The sequence below is a fragment of the Mustela erminea genome, chromosome 1 (genome assembly GCF_009829155.1).
Source record: "Mustela erminea isolate mMusErm1 chromosome 1, mMusErm1.Pri, whole genome shotgun sequence".
Classification (NCBI taxonomy): domain Eukaryota; kingdom Metazoa; phylum Chordata; class Mammalia; order Carnivora; family Mustelidae; genus Mustela; species Mustela erminea.
This window is the reverse complement of record NC_045614.1, coordinates 71,424,145-71,440,243: the sequence shown is the minus strand read 5'-3', so window position 1 is coordinate 71,440,243 and position 16,099 is coordinate 71,424,145. Positions and strand designations below refer to the sequence as shown.

Genomic DNA, 16,099 nt, shown 5'->3' with positions numbered 1-16,099 from the left:
TCTGTGTGCTCTTATCTCCCTCAACCCGGACCCAAATCTGTGCAAGGACCACAGAGCTGGTGTCTGAAGCCTAAATGCTGCTGGTTTTGATGAGCACAGGGTGTGAGGCAGTCTCTGGAAAACTTAGAAGCAGGCCGTACGCGATGTCCGGAGACTCGGGCTCTTCCAGCTGCAGCTCCTTCCGCATCGTCCCCTCGATCTCCGCTGCCAAGGAGTCCTGAGAAAAGCCAGAGACACACGGAGTGAGCAGCAATTCAAGTCTCTGAAAGAGGCTCCCGGCTGGCTGGCTGGCCAGAGGAGTCTCCGGTGAGGTCTCAGAGCCTGCAAACTGCCCTTCCGTGAGGCTGTCACCACTCATCACTGGGGGGAATCCCTGAGTGAGCAAGCCCCATGGCGGGTTCCAAATGGAGCAGTCCCCAGTGGGCACTGAGTGGACAGCCCCTATACTCCCCTGCGGCTAAGGATCTGAGAGCAAACCCCGTGTTCCCTTGGCCACACCATGGAGCTGTGGCTCTGCCTACAAGGAGAGGCAGGGGAATTTGTGGAGGAAGGGCCCTGAGTTGTGAGCACTGTCATGTGAACCTCTGCTCTTGTGCCCCCCACTTCCTGTGCAAGGAAGGCTCCTCTCCCCACCAACGACCCAATGCCCACCCTCCTTTAATGACCCGCTCCTACCTCGTTTCCACTACCAATCCTTCACTCCTCCCCCAAGAAAGACACCAAACACACGAAGTCCCGACGAGTTCCCTGAACAGTGAGTTCACTTGGATCTTCCTCTAGCTAGGTTGTGGATTCTGTGGGTCAGGGGAAGGCCAGTCACAGATGGCTTCTCCCTTCTCAGATGGGCCAGGCCCCGAGCTGAGGCTCACTGATAAAGACTCCCTGATGAGCGGCCCCCTCCCTGAACACCCCACCACTCCTTACCACCCGAGGCAGAGACTCACAGGCAACCCCACACACCGGCACAGGTTGGTGCCAACAGGAGGACCAAGTGTGTGCAGAAAAGCACCCGCTGGGATCTCAGACAAGGAGACCACCTAGGACAGCTTGAAGGGAAGGGCTAACTCTTTGTTAACCGAAGACCTCTCAAGATGAGAGGAATGTTCTTTCTACACCGTGCACTGTGAGAGCCACGGGCCACAGGTGGCCATCAGGTGCTTAAAACATGACCAGTATCACTGGGAACCCAAATTCCCTGTGCTAATTCTAATGGATTTAACTTTACACAGCCACTTGTGGCCAATGCCTTCCCAGCAGACAGAGCATGGGGACTCCAGAGCACCCACTTCCACAGCCCCAAAGTCAAGGAGTGATGCTCCAGGCTGGAAGCTGGAACCTATTTATACATACCTGATTTTATTTAGTAATTATTATGTACAGGTTGCCATTCAACATAACCCAAGTTGTAAAAGGCTTCCCTGGGTGAGCTTTTTTTAAAAGATTTTATTTACTTATTTGATAGAGATCACAAGTAGACAGAGAGGCAGGCAGAGGTGGGCGGGGGAAGCAGGCTCCCTGCTGAGCAGGGAGCCCGATGGGGGGCTCGATCCCAGGACTCTGAGATCATGACCCGAGCCGAAGACAGAGGCTTTAACCCACTGAGCCACCCAGGTGCCTCTGGGTGAGCTTTTTTAAAGCCAGTTTACTTTTCTTTCTCTCTTTAAGATTTTATTTATTTATTTGAGAGAGAGAAACTGAGATAGTGAGAGCACAAGCAGGGAGGAGAGGGAGGAGCCCGATGCGAGGCTTGATCCCAAGACCCTGGGATCCTGACCTGAGCCGAAGGCAGAAGCTTAACTGACTGAGCCAGCCAGGCACCCTGCAAGTTTCCTTTTCTTACTACTGTAATTCACCATATAGTTTGCATTCAGAGTGCATTTCCTCTGCATGAGGAAAGGACCTTCATACAACTTAGGAGAGATGACATACCAAACGACTAATTTCAAGGCCATGCCTGGAGGAAATTGCAAGTTGGTTCTGTGCCCTTTTTGGCCCTGAGCCCCCTAGCAGTCTAGGGGAAGCCATGGACCCCTTCTCACATCAATATCTTTAAGTGAATAAAGTAATTAAGACAAAAAGGAAGCCAGATATATTGAACTAGTCACTAGACTATTAATAACAACAATCGTGATACGGTAACACACAGGACCTGGCTTCAGGCCTGGTAATTACTGCCACCTTGAAGTGGAGCTTAGCACGAATAGGACTTGGAGACATCTTACAACAGACAGCAGCTGTGATCTCCACCAGTGACAAAGTCATGGGTGCTATTAACGCTGTGCCTTGGTGCCCACCTTCATATGAGAAGGAAGCACTGTATGCAATTAGGGATTAAGAGAAAAGATGTGCCCCTTCCTCAGGTTCATAGGCCTCCTGAGTCCTGTCTGGGGATCCCCGATTGGAAGCTCCTGCCAAACACAAAAGAGCTGGCAATGCACTCCTCAGGCAGAAACTGCTGCTCACGGTCTGACTGAGCTACTAGAGAGGCTGGGAGCAAGACTGGCAGATTTGGCCATTCTGCTCCAGAAACACGGGCACAACACCACTCAGCGCCACAAATACCTTTAATACATGGTGCACTTTAAAAATAGCCATCCTCGGGTACCTGGGTGGCTCAGTGGGTTAAGCTGCTGCCTTCGGCTCGGGTCGTGATCTCAGGGTCCTGGGATCAAGTCCCACATCAGGCTCTCTGCTCAGCGGGGCGCCTGCTTCCCTCTCTCTCTCTGCCTGCCTCTCTGTCTATTTGTGATCTCTCTCTGTAAAATAAATAAATAAAATTAAAAAAAAAAAATAGCCATCCTCAAAAACTGAGGCCAGCTGTGCCAACGGCTCCAGGGAAAGACAAGCAAAAGCTCCACCTCAGCAAATATGAAAGCTGAGAATCTCTGCAGAAAAGCCCCAAACACAGATTTTCAGTTTGACTTCACTATGTCACGGCTTCGTTTGAAAACAAGTGTGTCCCTGAGAGTGAATGCGGTGGAGGGCCTCCTAAGTGCATGGAAATAAGATGCCTCCAGGAGGCCACTGCGCCAAGGTGGGAAGCCAAGAAGAAGGGAAACTGAGGCAGGGAGCACACACTGCTATGTCGTAGGCCAGTCTGAGCTGTCATTGGCTCCAGACGGAGGAATCGGGGGGCACCGAATGTTCTTTGCTGCCTTTCCTGGGATTCCTGGACCACCAGTCTGCCCCTTGGAAAGCTATGTCATGTATCTTTCATTTTGGTTTTATTAGATGTAGTCAAGCTGAGAGAGAAAGAGTGTGTGTGTTCTAGCCTGATTTTGATATATAAAAGGAAAGAAGCTCATGATTTAGGAAAAGTAGGCCAGACAACAAGGCGGGGAGCGAGCAGTGTCAGTAACGGGGGTGGAGGGTGTACAGGGAAAGAGCCCTAAGGAAAGGCCAAACTCCAAGGGGACGGAGCGTCACAAACATTGACACCGCCATCCACTCGTCTTCATTTGGGAGTGTTTCTCTCAAAAGTTCTCGTCTCCTCAAAAAGACTGTGGTATTTCCTCAAACCATGAAACAGGATCTAAATATAAAAGGTCTTGGTCATTTGTTCTTTGGTCTGTTTGTCCACCCATCCAAATCTCGTAGCTACTAAGCACGTACAATTCTGTAACACAAGCTCCGAGTAGATAGCAGAGTGTCCCAGAGAGGGACGGAGGAAAGGAGCAAAGAAGACATGGCCCCCGCCTTCGAGAGGCCTTAGTCTGACAGAAGAAGGTGCAGCGAGGAAGATCAACAAGCATCACAGGGAAAAGGCTAGCAGAGGAGGCCTGCACAGTGCTGCTGAACCCCAGCAGGGAGGGGCTGACCTGGAAAATCCCCTTCTCAACCGTGTCTCCCTAAACCCCAAGCATGAAACAGATCAGGCCAGAGCTACAAAATCAGATTGTGGGGGAAATCATTTTGTAGCAATGAAAACGCCCCTCCGGGTGGAGAGACAGACACTTTGTCAGGTCACAGACACTGAAAGCCCCCAAGAGGATGACCAGGAAGCCTAGAAAGAACCAGCAGAACTGCATGGGCAACTTAAGAAATCTGGAATGCACTGTGAGCCCAAAACAGCTCATATTCTAGTACGGTTAGAAAAATAACAAGGTATGAGTAAGATCTTCCAGACAGCTGAGGTTCCCATGAAATATATGCATTATGGACACGAGGAGAAAAAAAAAAGGACCGAGTCAGACGGCAAAGGAGGAGTGAGTCTGCCAGGAGCGGGCTCGCGAGCCCCAGCTGCTGATCTGATCTAAGCAGTGGAAAGAGAAGCCCACCCACGGCACCTCCCCTCCAGACCCGCCTCTCTGCCAGGGCACCCTGCGGCCCAGCAGGTGGGGAGCAGGGACCCCGAGCAAGCGCTCACCATGGGGAACAGCCCGAGCGAGTGGTAGCGCCGGGATGTGGTGTTGGGCACGGTCTTGTTCCGGAGGTTCTTGAGCTCCTCCTGTGCCTCGTGAAGCATCTCCATGCACTCGGCGTACTTGTCCTCCAGCTCGCGCAGCTGCGGGCACCGGAAAGGCATGCAGGGTCAGCGCGGGGCTGCCCAGGGCCTCCGGGCCCAACCCCAAAGGGCCCTGGAGGCTCAGTCCGGCTCCTACTTGGGGCATGCTTCTAACCTCCCAAGTCCTAATGCATGACCGAGATCACAGGCTTCCAGTGACGGGGTGTGTAAGTCACGGGGGTGAAAGGCATGGTACAGGAATCGCGTCAGTGGGACGGTAGGGCTGTCATGTGGTGACAGATGGGGCAACAGTGTGGTGACCACAGCGTAATGTACAGAGGTGTCTCACCACTACGTTGTACCCCTAAAACTCTTGGAACCTTGTGCCAATGAGACCCAATAAAAAATGGTTATTCCTTTCAAAGCCAACACCCTCATTTCCAGCCACATCTGTGAGTGGGCTCCTTTCCATGGTGAGCTCCGGGCCATTTCTCTCACCGGACATCGAACAGGAGCGGGCTGTGCAGGGCCTGGCCTCCTGGGTGCTCGCCAGAGGTGATGGGCATCAGCAGGAATTTACCAATAAGAATGGCTTTCAATTCAGAGTAAGGATAGCTAGCGAGGCGGACACGACCCACGGCCCGTCAGGCGGAGGCTGAGCACCTTAACTACGACGGGCCTGGGGAAAGGCAGGGGGGCGGGGCGGGGGGAGCCGCTCACCTCGGCCGTGAGCTGCCGCTGGGCATCCTTAGCGGCCCCCAGGTGCTGGACCAGCTCTTCATTTTCCACCGCGCACTGCAAGAGGCAAAGGCCCGTCAATTTCTCCTCCAAGATACCTGGAAACGTCTGACTGCCTCTTATTACCTGGTCTGTTCCGATCCTATCACATTTCTACAGTGATTCTTTTATGCCAGAGTCCCATTTTGTCTTTTCTGTAATTCTGAAGGCAGCCTTTTCTACATCCGTGTTCATGCTGGATGGCCCCCCATTTCCCCGCCACTATAGGCACAACCCCTCCCCAGATAGGCTCCACCTTGAGATTCTGACAAAGGCCTGAAGTGGGAAATGAAACTGTATTTGTTCTGTTCTTGCTGTCTTGCTGCTGCTCCAGCTTAAATCTACAGGGGATATGACTCTGCTGCGGGACACACCAGAGTGTGTAAAAACAAACCCTAGACTAAAAAATTCATGAGTTAAATTCCAGAACTCTGGATCTACGGTACTTTTCTTAATGAATTCTATTGATGTGCAGATTATTTTTAAGAGAGAGGTGGTTATAGGATGCCCTCCCCAGTTCAGGGTGACTCGTTCACTCTGCTGAACTTGCTAATAAGCCTTTTCTCCAAAGGGGCAGCACAGACACCTGAACTATGAGACCAAAGGGCCCGGTCTTCAGGGGCCAATGCCATCTGCGGCAGCCAGAGAAACAGAAGCCTTACAGCTTTTGCCTTCTTCTGCAAGTCGACTATCTGCGACAGCAGGTGTGTGATCTCCTCCTGCTGGCGGGCGGCATCCTCAGTCTTCTTGGCCAGCTCCTCTGAGATACTGGCGATCTGCACATTGGCGTCCCCTTTCACCAAGAAATGACAACAAGAGAAAGTCAGACCCAGAGAGAATGGTTTCTTTGTGGTGTGCTCAAAAGGCATCTTTGTTACCAGACGGGGGAGGAGTGGAGAGGACAGTGAAGAAGGAACAGTGCCCGTTTTCCCGTACGGGCTCAGTCTATCATGAGGAAGAGGTGTGGGGACCCAGCCCTGATGACCAAAGCCGCCTCCCTTCCCAGAGAAAGTCAGACAGGCTTGGGGAGTCAGCCAGGAGATGACTGCCCCACCACCCGGTGCATCTGCCCGAATCCCCACGTTTGTGCATGAACGGGTCCACATCATTAACAGGAGCTCCCTGCTGCACCCTGTCCTAGAAGGAACTGCTACTGGCACAGTGTAATCCCCTGGAGTGTTTTCAACCCCTATTCAGAGTCATAACTCATTTTACTAGATTAGAAAAGACGGGGTGTGTTTCATTTACTGAATGTTTTGCTGAAACTCAAAATACCGTTTGCCCTTGTGTCTTAACTTGTAAACTTACGATGGAGAGGGCGGTGGGGGAGTACTTATTTGCAAAATGGAGAACTCTGGTCTCACTTTTCACCCATCAGTTATGAGAAACCGTAACTGGTTAGTGTTTGCACATCGGCAGGAGAACTCTGTAACTGGGCTTAACTTAGACTTCACATAACTCCAGTGTTCCAGTAGAAAGCTGGAATCAAACATCCATCTCAGGGAGAAATTAGGACAGTGTAAGACTGACAACCCAGCACCCAATTTCTTATGAATCAGAGTGAGGGGTGCCATGCAAGACAGGGGGGCAGGGAGAGTGTCTCATCCCAATGATGGCAGTTATAGAAAGTAAAAAGAGGGTGTGGGGATGGAGCAAGGGGACCAGGCCATACTCAGTTCCTTCACGCAGTCGTTGACCAGCTGCTGTTCCTTCTCTTCGTAGGTGATGGTCTCTGTCTTCAGCTGGCAGGCCTATGGATAAGGCTCGGGTCAGAGCCCCACAGTTACACCTGGACCGGTGGGGCAGGCAAGGCTAGGGCAAGGAGCAAGGACTAACCTGGGTCTGGAAGGCTTCCCTTCACCCTCTCCCCACCTGCCATCCGTGACACCCTCAAATACGGACAGTCCATCAGAATGCCCTGCTCAGTTAAGGAATCTCAGACCCTCAAGCTGAAGAGCTGAAAACGGTGTACCACCAGAGGGCGCCACACAAAGCGATGTGCAGTGCGCAAGCAGCTCCCTTGTGTCTGTTCATTTGCGTCAGTCCCGGCTCACAGACACAGACCCCTTTGTGACCCCAAAAGTGTCTAGGACTCAGCTCTGCCTACCATCTATAGATGACCACAAGAATGGCTAACTCTTATCATGTACCTGCTTTATGCAAGGCACTGTCCTATGAGGCCTGAGTTGGAGTTAAATCTACTGTATTCAGCTAAGTTAAAACACGGTATGTACGAAAGCATTAAAATTCAGAGACCCAGGAACTACCCCGGGACTCTGGATAGCCTGCTCCCAGCTGACAATGTGAGAAAGTAGAGATCCAAAGGTCTGAAGAAAATATCCCAGGTGGAAAGGAGCTATCTCTGAGCCCTCCGGACCAGGCCCCCAGGAGACACTACACTCCTGGAAACCGAGGTAGAAGGGGTAGCCAGCTGGGATCAGATTCCCTCCACCTGCTTTAGGGGAACACTGATAGAGGGACAGACTACCATGCACCAAGGCCTGGGGTGTTCACATGGGACAGGCACTGGCTATTATGCTGGGCAATAGCCCTAGCTTCACCCCTGGCCATCAGAGAAAGCTTGGACAACCCTCTTGGTCACTCTGGGTTTGTGTCTCCCACTAGAAAATAAGGACTAGAAGATCTATGGTGTAAGGAAACAGGACCCCTTCCTTGTGCATAGCCCTCGTAAGCTCAGACATGAGGTTCTTTTCAACAGGTGGACAAGTTCAAGGTGGTCTGCCCTACTGCAGGGGTTTCAGGGAACCCTGGGCCAGCTGAGGTGGGCATACAACCCAAACTTGACAAAGCATACCTCTGGCTGGAGAACATAAACTCACTGATAATTAAGACAAAAAGTATTAAACTTGCACACATCGGTGTTTTTAGGTAGGGGCCATGGGTAAAGGGAAGTGGCAGGTTCAGAGTCACAGAGTCTTACAAATCCAGCCCTTGTCATTCCCTAACTTGTACCATGTTGGCGAATCAAACACCTAGGAGCCTGGGTTCCTTTCTTTCTTACTGTAAATGAGAGGCAAAATAACCAGCTTCTAGCCCTGCTGTGAAACTTGGAAAAAACAAAAACAAAAACAAAACACAACTGCTGTGAAACTTGAGAAAAAAATAAAATAAAACCTGAAAAACAAAAAACACAATACAGGCAAAGTGCACAGCGACCAGCTAGTCAGAAACACCCAAAAGCATGAGTCCCCATGTGGTCCCAGCTCTACCTTTTTATGTTAATTGTCTAAGAAATCTGTCTCCAAGTTCTCACGTACTATATTCCCTTAGAGCGTATGTGACCTGAGGCAACAAGCCTCAGTGTCATCTCCATGGCGGAGCTAGAGGATGCCACAAAGAGACACCACTGACGGAGCCTGCCCTAACTGGAGGAGGAGGGGCTTGCCAGTCTTGCCCACCCACACAGAGAATCCCCAAGTCCTCAGTCCCCCAGACAGGTACGTGCTCCCCAGAAGCCAATGCCCAGCTCAGAGGAGGCATGCCAGCCAGACTCAGGGTGCTGCTGTGAGTGGAGCTCAGGTGGTTCTCTCACAGATGGTCACCCTTGAGAACGGCGCTATAAGCACAGCTCCTCCTGCCAGATAAGGCAAAGGGGGCCACCACCCTCCAGAGGCAACAAGGGCAGGGAGTGGACCTGACCTCCGATCGAAGTACGACGTTCTCCTCTTCGAGGTCCTTCAGCTTCTTCTGAAGAGAATCTAGATGGAAGTAATTCTGGACGGAGGAGGATGACTCATTCCTCTTCAACCTGGGGGAGAAAGTGCAACTTCGCTCCAGAGAGAGAGACTGGCTCCCTGCACCTGGCAAAGTACCGTTTCCGGTGGGGGGAGGGGTGACCATGAACCATGCAGGGGTGATGGTAGCCACCTGCTGCCACCTAGGTTCACCAGCACTCAGGACCCCCATCCCCACCCTCTGGCCACCGTGTGCAGCTGCCACACGGCCTCACAACTCAGCAGAGTCGACTCTTTGAAGCTAACGCACAATTCCGGATACCTAGAAGTCTATTTCATATTTACATTGCAATTCTGTGTGCCTAGTCCTAAGTACTCTACAGGTATGAAGCCAATTAATGCTCATAACCCTCTGAACCAAGTACTATCAGTATTCCCACTTAACAAAGAGGAAACAGGCATAAAGCGGTTAAGTAACTTAGCCAAGAGCACACAGCTAGGAAACCACAGAGCCAAGGTCTGAATTGAGACCACTGGGCTCTACAGTTCATGCTTCTGATGTAAGGTTCTGTGGACTCTCTGAGAAGTCCCCACACCTTCTGTCCCAGGGGCTCGCTGTGGCATCTCTGGCTCCAGAACCCGTCCTATCCTCTACCTAACTGCAGGGCCCACGTGTTACCCGTGACCAGGCCGGATCAATCTAAATTAACAAGTAACCCTGTCTCCTTCCACATCCTGCAGAAATCATCCAATCTGTCAGAGGCACCTGGAGATGCTTGGTCTGGGGAAGGCCGGGAGCAGTGGACCTGAGCCATTGGGGAAGTGACCCTGCCAAGGACATGGATAGCCAGCTGCCTGCACCCCAGCCCCCGAGACGCGGCCCTCTCCGACTTACGGGGTGGAGCACACGGACTCGGGCTCGCTCTCCTCCGCGGCGCTGGTGTAGAACTGAAGCAGCTCATCCTTCATGGACAGCTCATGCCGGAGCTGAGACACCTGCACAGACACAGCAGGGCCAGGGCCGGGGTGGGGGGGGCATTCAGCCCTGAGCACCACAGAACCCCCGCCATGTGCAGACACTTGCTGCTGGGTGACAATGTCTGTTTAATTCCTCACCCAAAGTGAAGGCGGGTCATCGATTTTGGGCTTTTCAAGGAAAAGAGGTTGCATTTGATCCCACTGAAGAAGAATACAGTCACCGTGTTTTGACAGAAAACCCTCTGCCTAAGTTTATGGTTTTTACTTTGGTTCAGAGAGGAGGTGAGAGACTAGAAGGCTCTGGAATGAGGTGTAGGGGTGGGGGACAAGACAGCATATGGGTTTTGCAAGTAGCCAGATGACCAGCTGCACAAATGGCCAGAGAAAGAGATCGTGTTACCAAGTGAAAGAAGAGCATTGGTGGTTCAGTGATAGAATTCTCGCCTGCCAAGTGAAAGAAGAGGCCATTCACTTCTGCTGAAACACAACGCCGCCCTGGACCGGGCCCCTGGTGATGCCAGCTCCGGGTGGGCAGCTAAGAGCAGCTTGCCCACCCTTGCTGTCATACTTGGGACACTCACAGCTCCACCCTGTGACTGCTGCACTCTCACAGGGCTCGCGGCCAAGCCTAGCCAGACCTTGCTCTGTACTCAGTGACCACAAGATAGCAATTTCAGACACAGGGAGAAAGGAGGCAGCCATCAGGAAGTGGCCATACTGATAACTAGGACAGTTTTTGCAAGTCGCCTAATTTATACTTAACATCTTAAGCAAACAAACCTGTGCCATAAAAGTTTTCACTTCTGATTAGCAGGGAACCGGTGCTGTAAGCGAGAATTAAAATCTGGTTGTCATTCTTTCTTGTTTCTAATTTGATTTGGGGTCTACGGTTGTTCCCAGCTTTCCTACCCAACACAGTGGGTATTTATGACTTCCACGGAGAAGCAAATTCTATGTGCACAAAAGCTTTAGTTCTAACATCTACATTGACAATTTAATGATGTGCCAAAGGGGAACATATTACAGCTTCCAAATTCAAAGCTTTTCCAAGGAAAAAGACACTTTTCCACTTCCAAAGAGGTGGGTACTATCTGTGTGACGTGAGGGAACCCCCAGCAAGGGCAGTCATGCGGAGGAACAGCACACAAGGGACAGTGGGCGACCACGTATTGGTCCCCTGGGTGGCATGGTCCTCTGCTCCTTAAGGCCTGCGAGAAGGGGAGGTCAGGCCATGATGCTGGGTGCCGGGAAAGCAGGGGCGACTTGACTTCTCCAAACATGACCATATCCTACCCTAACATCTTTCAGAGGAAGCCACCCAGGGTGAAAACTTTTCTCAGATATTGGCAAGTCTGTTTTATCAATATGAAAACCACTACCAAACCTAGACAACAATAGGTGGGAACAGCTTCAATGAGGACAGGTCTAAATAAATCTAAAAGACGTGAGTCTGGGCATCCCCTCCCACTTAGAAGGTTTCTGACAGAAAATAAGAGAAACCAGAAGAAGAAGGTCAAGTGAAAGTCCTCACAGCTAAAATCTGCAGTTAAAAGAACAGGATGATGGGGAAGAAGCAACCAAGTAGGGCCCAGCTCTAATTCCTAAGCCTGTTCCAGCCACCGTGCCCGACTCAGCAGAGCCTCCCTTGTCCTACCCACCCCACAACCTTCCAGAAAACCAGTGCTGCTCCTCCGAAACCCCAGACCTGTAAGATAAGCCTAAAGCATTCAGCACCCCAGCCCTGACCACTGACGCCCTTCAGCCAAGATTTGGATCATGAAAATGCTAGGGTTCCTACCGTGACTACAATAGCCTATTTTTTCATTTTGTTTTACAAACACAAAATTGTACTGGAATGAAGAATGTGCCGTCACTGCCCTACTCTGCAGCACAGGCTAGCCTCTTCCCAACAGGGCTGCCCTATGGCCTGCCTGAGCCCACCTGCCCCAGGAACCGCCACTCATCGCTGTCTTAGTCTGCGTGCACTCCTCATAGGCTGTGTACTTCCCAGCCTGCGTGAGGACCTGGATTCACAGGGCACGGGGACAGGTGCTTCCCCCGCATAGCCAGGCCTGGTGGCACTGGCTACTCTGGCCCTAGTGAGCAGGTGAAGGTTGTTCCTACCCCAGCTGGCGCTGTCCACACTGACCACACTGTCTGAAGCAGGGTCATTAACAGAAGCAGCAGCAGGAAGGCATCCTTCTGCCTGCAGGAGGCCACCCCGGAATAGACAGCTCTGGAGCCTGAGCCCAAGCCCGCTGGCCCCTGGCCCTTGCCACCAGCTCACCTCCTCCCTGATGTGTTCCACCTGCTCCTCCAACAGCTCGTTCCTCTCCGTTAGTGTCTTGTTCTTCTTCAACAACGACTGGCCGATCCGAGCAGCCAGTTCTAAATCCCGCTCTTTCTATGAAAGGCAAAGGTGAGAACGGACGTTCAGAACACCTGTGCTTCCCAAAGGAGCCCAGGGCGCTCAGCGTCAACTGAGGAAAACAGGACATTTCAAACTAACAAAGGTATTAATAACTCACCATCCACGTACCCGCACTTGATACCTGTTCAAAGAAGGGGACGCTCTGCCTACAGAAGGTGTCAGAGCAGACCTCGGGCAATGGGAGACAACCCATGGACTACAAGTCTCTGTTCCTATATGAGAGAAACGCGCTTCCAAAAACATTCCTCCGCAGCTGCTTTGGGTGTCTGTGAAATCACGTGACAATCTGTCCACCTGAGGGCTGGGCTACTGTACCCGCAGGGCCCAGCACATGGAAATACTCTGTAGCTGCCTGCTGGATGAATGAATGAGCACAGAAATCCCACGGTGCTCTTGCAATAAAGCAAAGAGCTGATGCAGGGAGGCAGGCTCCTTAGAACGTATGAAAGTGGAATTTACAGAGCTATTTGTATTTACTTCATACGAAACAGAAATGGCCAAAGTTACTCTGAAATCCAACAGCATGTTTCTTTTACTTAATGGAGGGTACTTAGGTTGATTTTTTTATTATTTATGTATTTATTTGAGAGAGAGCGAGTGTGCCTGCACGAGAGGGAGGATCCAAGGGAGGGAGGGAGAGAGAATCTGAAACAGACTCTTCCCTGAGTGTAGAGCCCAACGCAGGGCTGGATTTAGGGACCCTGAGATCAGGACCTGATACGTGGGAGGAGTCTGCAACTTCTGATCTCAGGGTTGGGGATTTGAGCCCCACGTTGTGTGTAGAGATTATTAAAAAAACAAACTTTTTAAAAACTGCTAAAAATACTTTCAAAATGGAGGGGCACCTGGGTGGCTCAGTCATTAAGCATCTGCCTTCAGCTCAAGTCATGATTCTAGGGTCCTGGGACTGAGCCCCACATCGGGCTCCCTGTTCTGCTGGGAGGCCTGCTTCTCCCTCTCCTACTCCCCCTGCTTGTGTTCCCTCTCTCGCTCTCTCTCTCTATCAAATAAATAAATAAAATATTAAAAAAAAAAACTTTCAAAATGGAGATAATGCATAAAATCACCTTACCTCAGGGACAAAGGCTGTGTTAAGGACACAGAAGTTTTTTTATTTCTGTTGATGATACCACTTATATGCTGCAGAACAGTACACCAAGGAAGACCTTTAGTGGCATATAAAGGTACTGCCGTGGGGCGCCTGAATGGCTCAGTCAGTGGAGCAGCGGAATCTTGACTTCGGGTAAGGTCATGATCTCAGGGCTGTGAGGTCGAGCCCCCGTGTTAGGGTCCAGACTAAGCCAGGAGTCTGCTTGAGATTCTCTCCCTCTCCCTTTGCCCTTACCCCTGCTTCTGTGCTCTCTCTAAAATAGATAAATCTTTAAATAAATAAATAAATAAATAAATATGGGAAGAAAGATGTTTCCTGACAGTGCAGACAGCAGGACAGACGCCATCACCAAAGGATGACTCCTTCGTGCTGAGACACTGTTTGCCACTATGGTTAGGTTCGACTTGCTCCCTTGTGGGTAGGATTAGCAAGGGGAGGGGAGCTCTGGAAAACTAAATCATTTAAGAAGCTTGTGCTAATTTCATCCAGCTGGTGTAAGAAGAAGAGGAATGGGAATGTGGAGTTGAGAGAAGGGGAAAAGCTTGGGGGGGGAAGCAGATGCCTGCGTGGCTCAATCATTTAAGCATCTGCCTTCAGTTCAGGTCATAATCCCACAGTTCTGGGATCAAATCCTCCAACAGACTCCTTGCTCAGCAGGGAAACTGCTTCTCTCTCTCCCTCTGCACTTGTGTGTGTGTGTGTGTGTGTGTGTGTGTGCGCGCGCGTGCACACACACACTCTCTCTCTGACAAATAAATTCTCTCTCTGACAAATAAATAGAACTTAAAAAAAAAAAAAAGCTAGGGAGGAGCCTTAGCTTCTAATCGGCTACTAACTAACCATCTGACCTTGGGCCAATGGCTTCCATTTAATAAGGATCAGGTACACTCTAGGTCAGCTTTTTCCAAACATACCTTATAAACCATCAGTAGGTTGAGAATCATTTTTGTAATGGCAACTGATAATTTGTTTTAAATGAAATTCAACAGCACAAGATCGAAATACCAAAGTGCATTCCACATTACGAGAGTATTATTTTATGTTTATGCTTTCACTTGTCATATACTCATTTATGGGAGTACTGAGTTGCAACCTGAGATGCGTTTCTTACAGGGGGTATTGGTCAAAAGTTTACCTGCTCCGGGTGAACCCTTCTCTTCCACAGTGGTGAGATCGGGCTCTGGTTGAACATCCCTGGAACCCAGTTCCCTCTCTTGTTAGGTGGGGAGGAGGAATGGGGCAGACTGGCTGTTAGCTACCCTTGAAAAAATCTCCTAGCATTATGATTCAGACTTGTACAATATGAAGAGAACAAAGGCACTTTGTATTTCTAACTTTTATATACCCACTGAATAATTCTGTGCATGAGAAGCACACTTTCCCCCTTGCTTATCACAGGAATTTCACTGACATAGAAGCCAAGCAATGGAGGTTGAAGTACCGTTTGGGAAGACTCTAGTTGCGATTTGGCACTCTCTCACACAGATGGTGGCCACTCCCACCTCCGTTTCCCACAGTCTGGAAATCTGTCACTGCTGTCACCATTGCCCCAGAAGCCAGCCGGGTGCCACATCACAGGGCCCACAAATACCTCCACCTTATTCCCGCAATCTGAACCTACCAAGGCACAAGGGGGACCAGTGACTCTAGCCAATGAACCAAGATTTTCCTTTCTGTGAACTCATCCGTGCTTGCCACAGAGTCTTCCCAGGAAGGTCCTCCACTCAGTGGCCCTTCATCACTTTGGAGACTCAACCTATGTGTTTACTGGGTACGTGGAGGAAAGGACCCAAAGGAATGGTGGGAGGGAACCTACCTCTCCAGGCCAACTCAAAACCAGCATCTTGTGCAAATGGTTTCACCTGGCTAACACTCACTTAAAAAAGCAGTGTCTGGGGCGCCTGGGTGGCTCAGTAGGTTAAGCCGCTGCCTTCGGCTCAGGTCATGATCTCAGGGCCCTGGGATGGAGTCCCCGCATCGGGCTCTCAGCAGGGAGCCTGCTTCCTACTTCTCTCTGCCTGCCTCTCTGCCTACTTGTGATCTCTGTCAAATAAATAAATAAAATCTTTAAAAAAAAAAACAAAAAAAAGCAGTATCTGTCAATTTCTCTTTGGAAGTGTGGTCTCCACGCATCTAACTCAAGCCCACTGAATCTAACAGAACAAATTCTCAGACTGAATACCTAGTAAGCACTTAAGGCCAGAGGCTTCACTGCCTCCCTGGTCTACGCTGCCATCATGTATGTGTCGTGGGAAGTTTCAACAAGCGCAGACATTCCGCATGTCTTGGCCACAGTCTGCATGCAAACCCCACGGCAAACAAATCAAGCAAAAATTACAGTTACGAAAGCCCGCTGGGTAAGGCCGGCTGGAGCACCTGAAGGAAGGTGAGGGCTTCCCATGGCACACAAAGGCCAGAGCCCAAGAGCAACGGGCAGGGATGGGCTGTGCACTCAGTGAAGCCCCTCGCCCTCCCCATGACACCCCAAACCTCAGACCTGGGGCTCTCCCTCATCGTCCCTGCCGCACAGTGGGGCAGCTTTCACCCCATCTACACCAAAAATTGAATCTTATAGTAACAGAAACAAAAACTCTCTGCAGGGGGTAAGAAAAAGACAAAAGTTATAGTAAAACTATTTATGGATGAAATGAAAAAACTGAACA

At 50.6% G+C, this 16,099-nt stretch overlaps 1 protein-coding gene across 16 annotated transcripts in view; it reads right to left on the bottom strand.

Moving 5' to 3' along the window:
- The window catches only part of TRAK1 (trafficking kinesin protein 1), a 117,531-nt gene that overhangs the window by 24,619 nt on the left and 76,813 nt on the right, over positions 1-16,099 (bottom strand). For all 16 annotated transcript variants that reach the window (XR_004279065.1, XM_032313840.1, XM_032313977.1 and 13 more), the window contains 8 exons: positions 12,182-12,298; positions 9,812-9,912; positions 8,882-8,990; positions 6,894-6,972; positions 5,884-6,014; positions 5,165-5,239; positions 4,367-4,504; positions 141-217 (listed from right to left, as the gene is read on the bottom strand). Coding sequence is in view for 15 of the 16 variants with exons in the window: in XM_032313840.1 (XP_032169731.1) it covers positions 141-217; positions 4,367-4,504; positions 5,165-5,239; positions 5,884-6,014; positions 6,894-6,972; positions 8,882-8,990; positions 9,812-9,912; positions 12,182-12,298 (827 nt within the window). In the remaining variant the exon portion in view is untranslated. The remainder of the gene's footprint in view (positions 1-140; positions 218-4,366; positions 4,505-5,164; positions 5,240-5,883; positions 6,015-6,893; positions 6,973-8,881; positions 8,991-9,811; positions 9,913-12,181; positions 12,299-16,099) is intronic.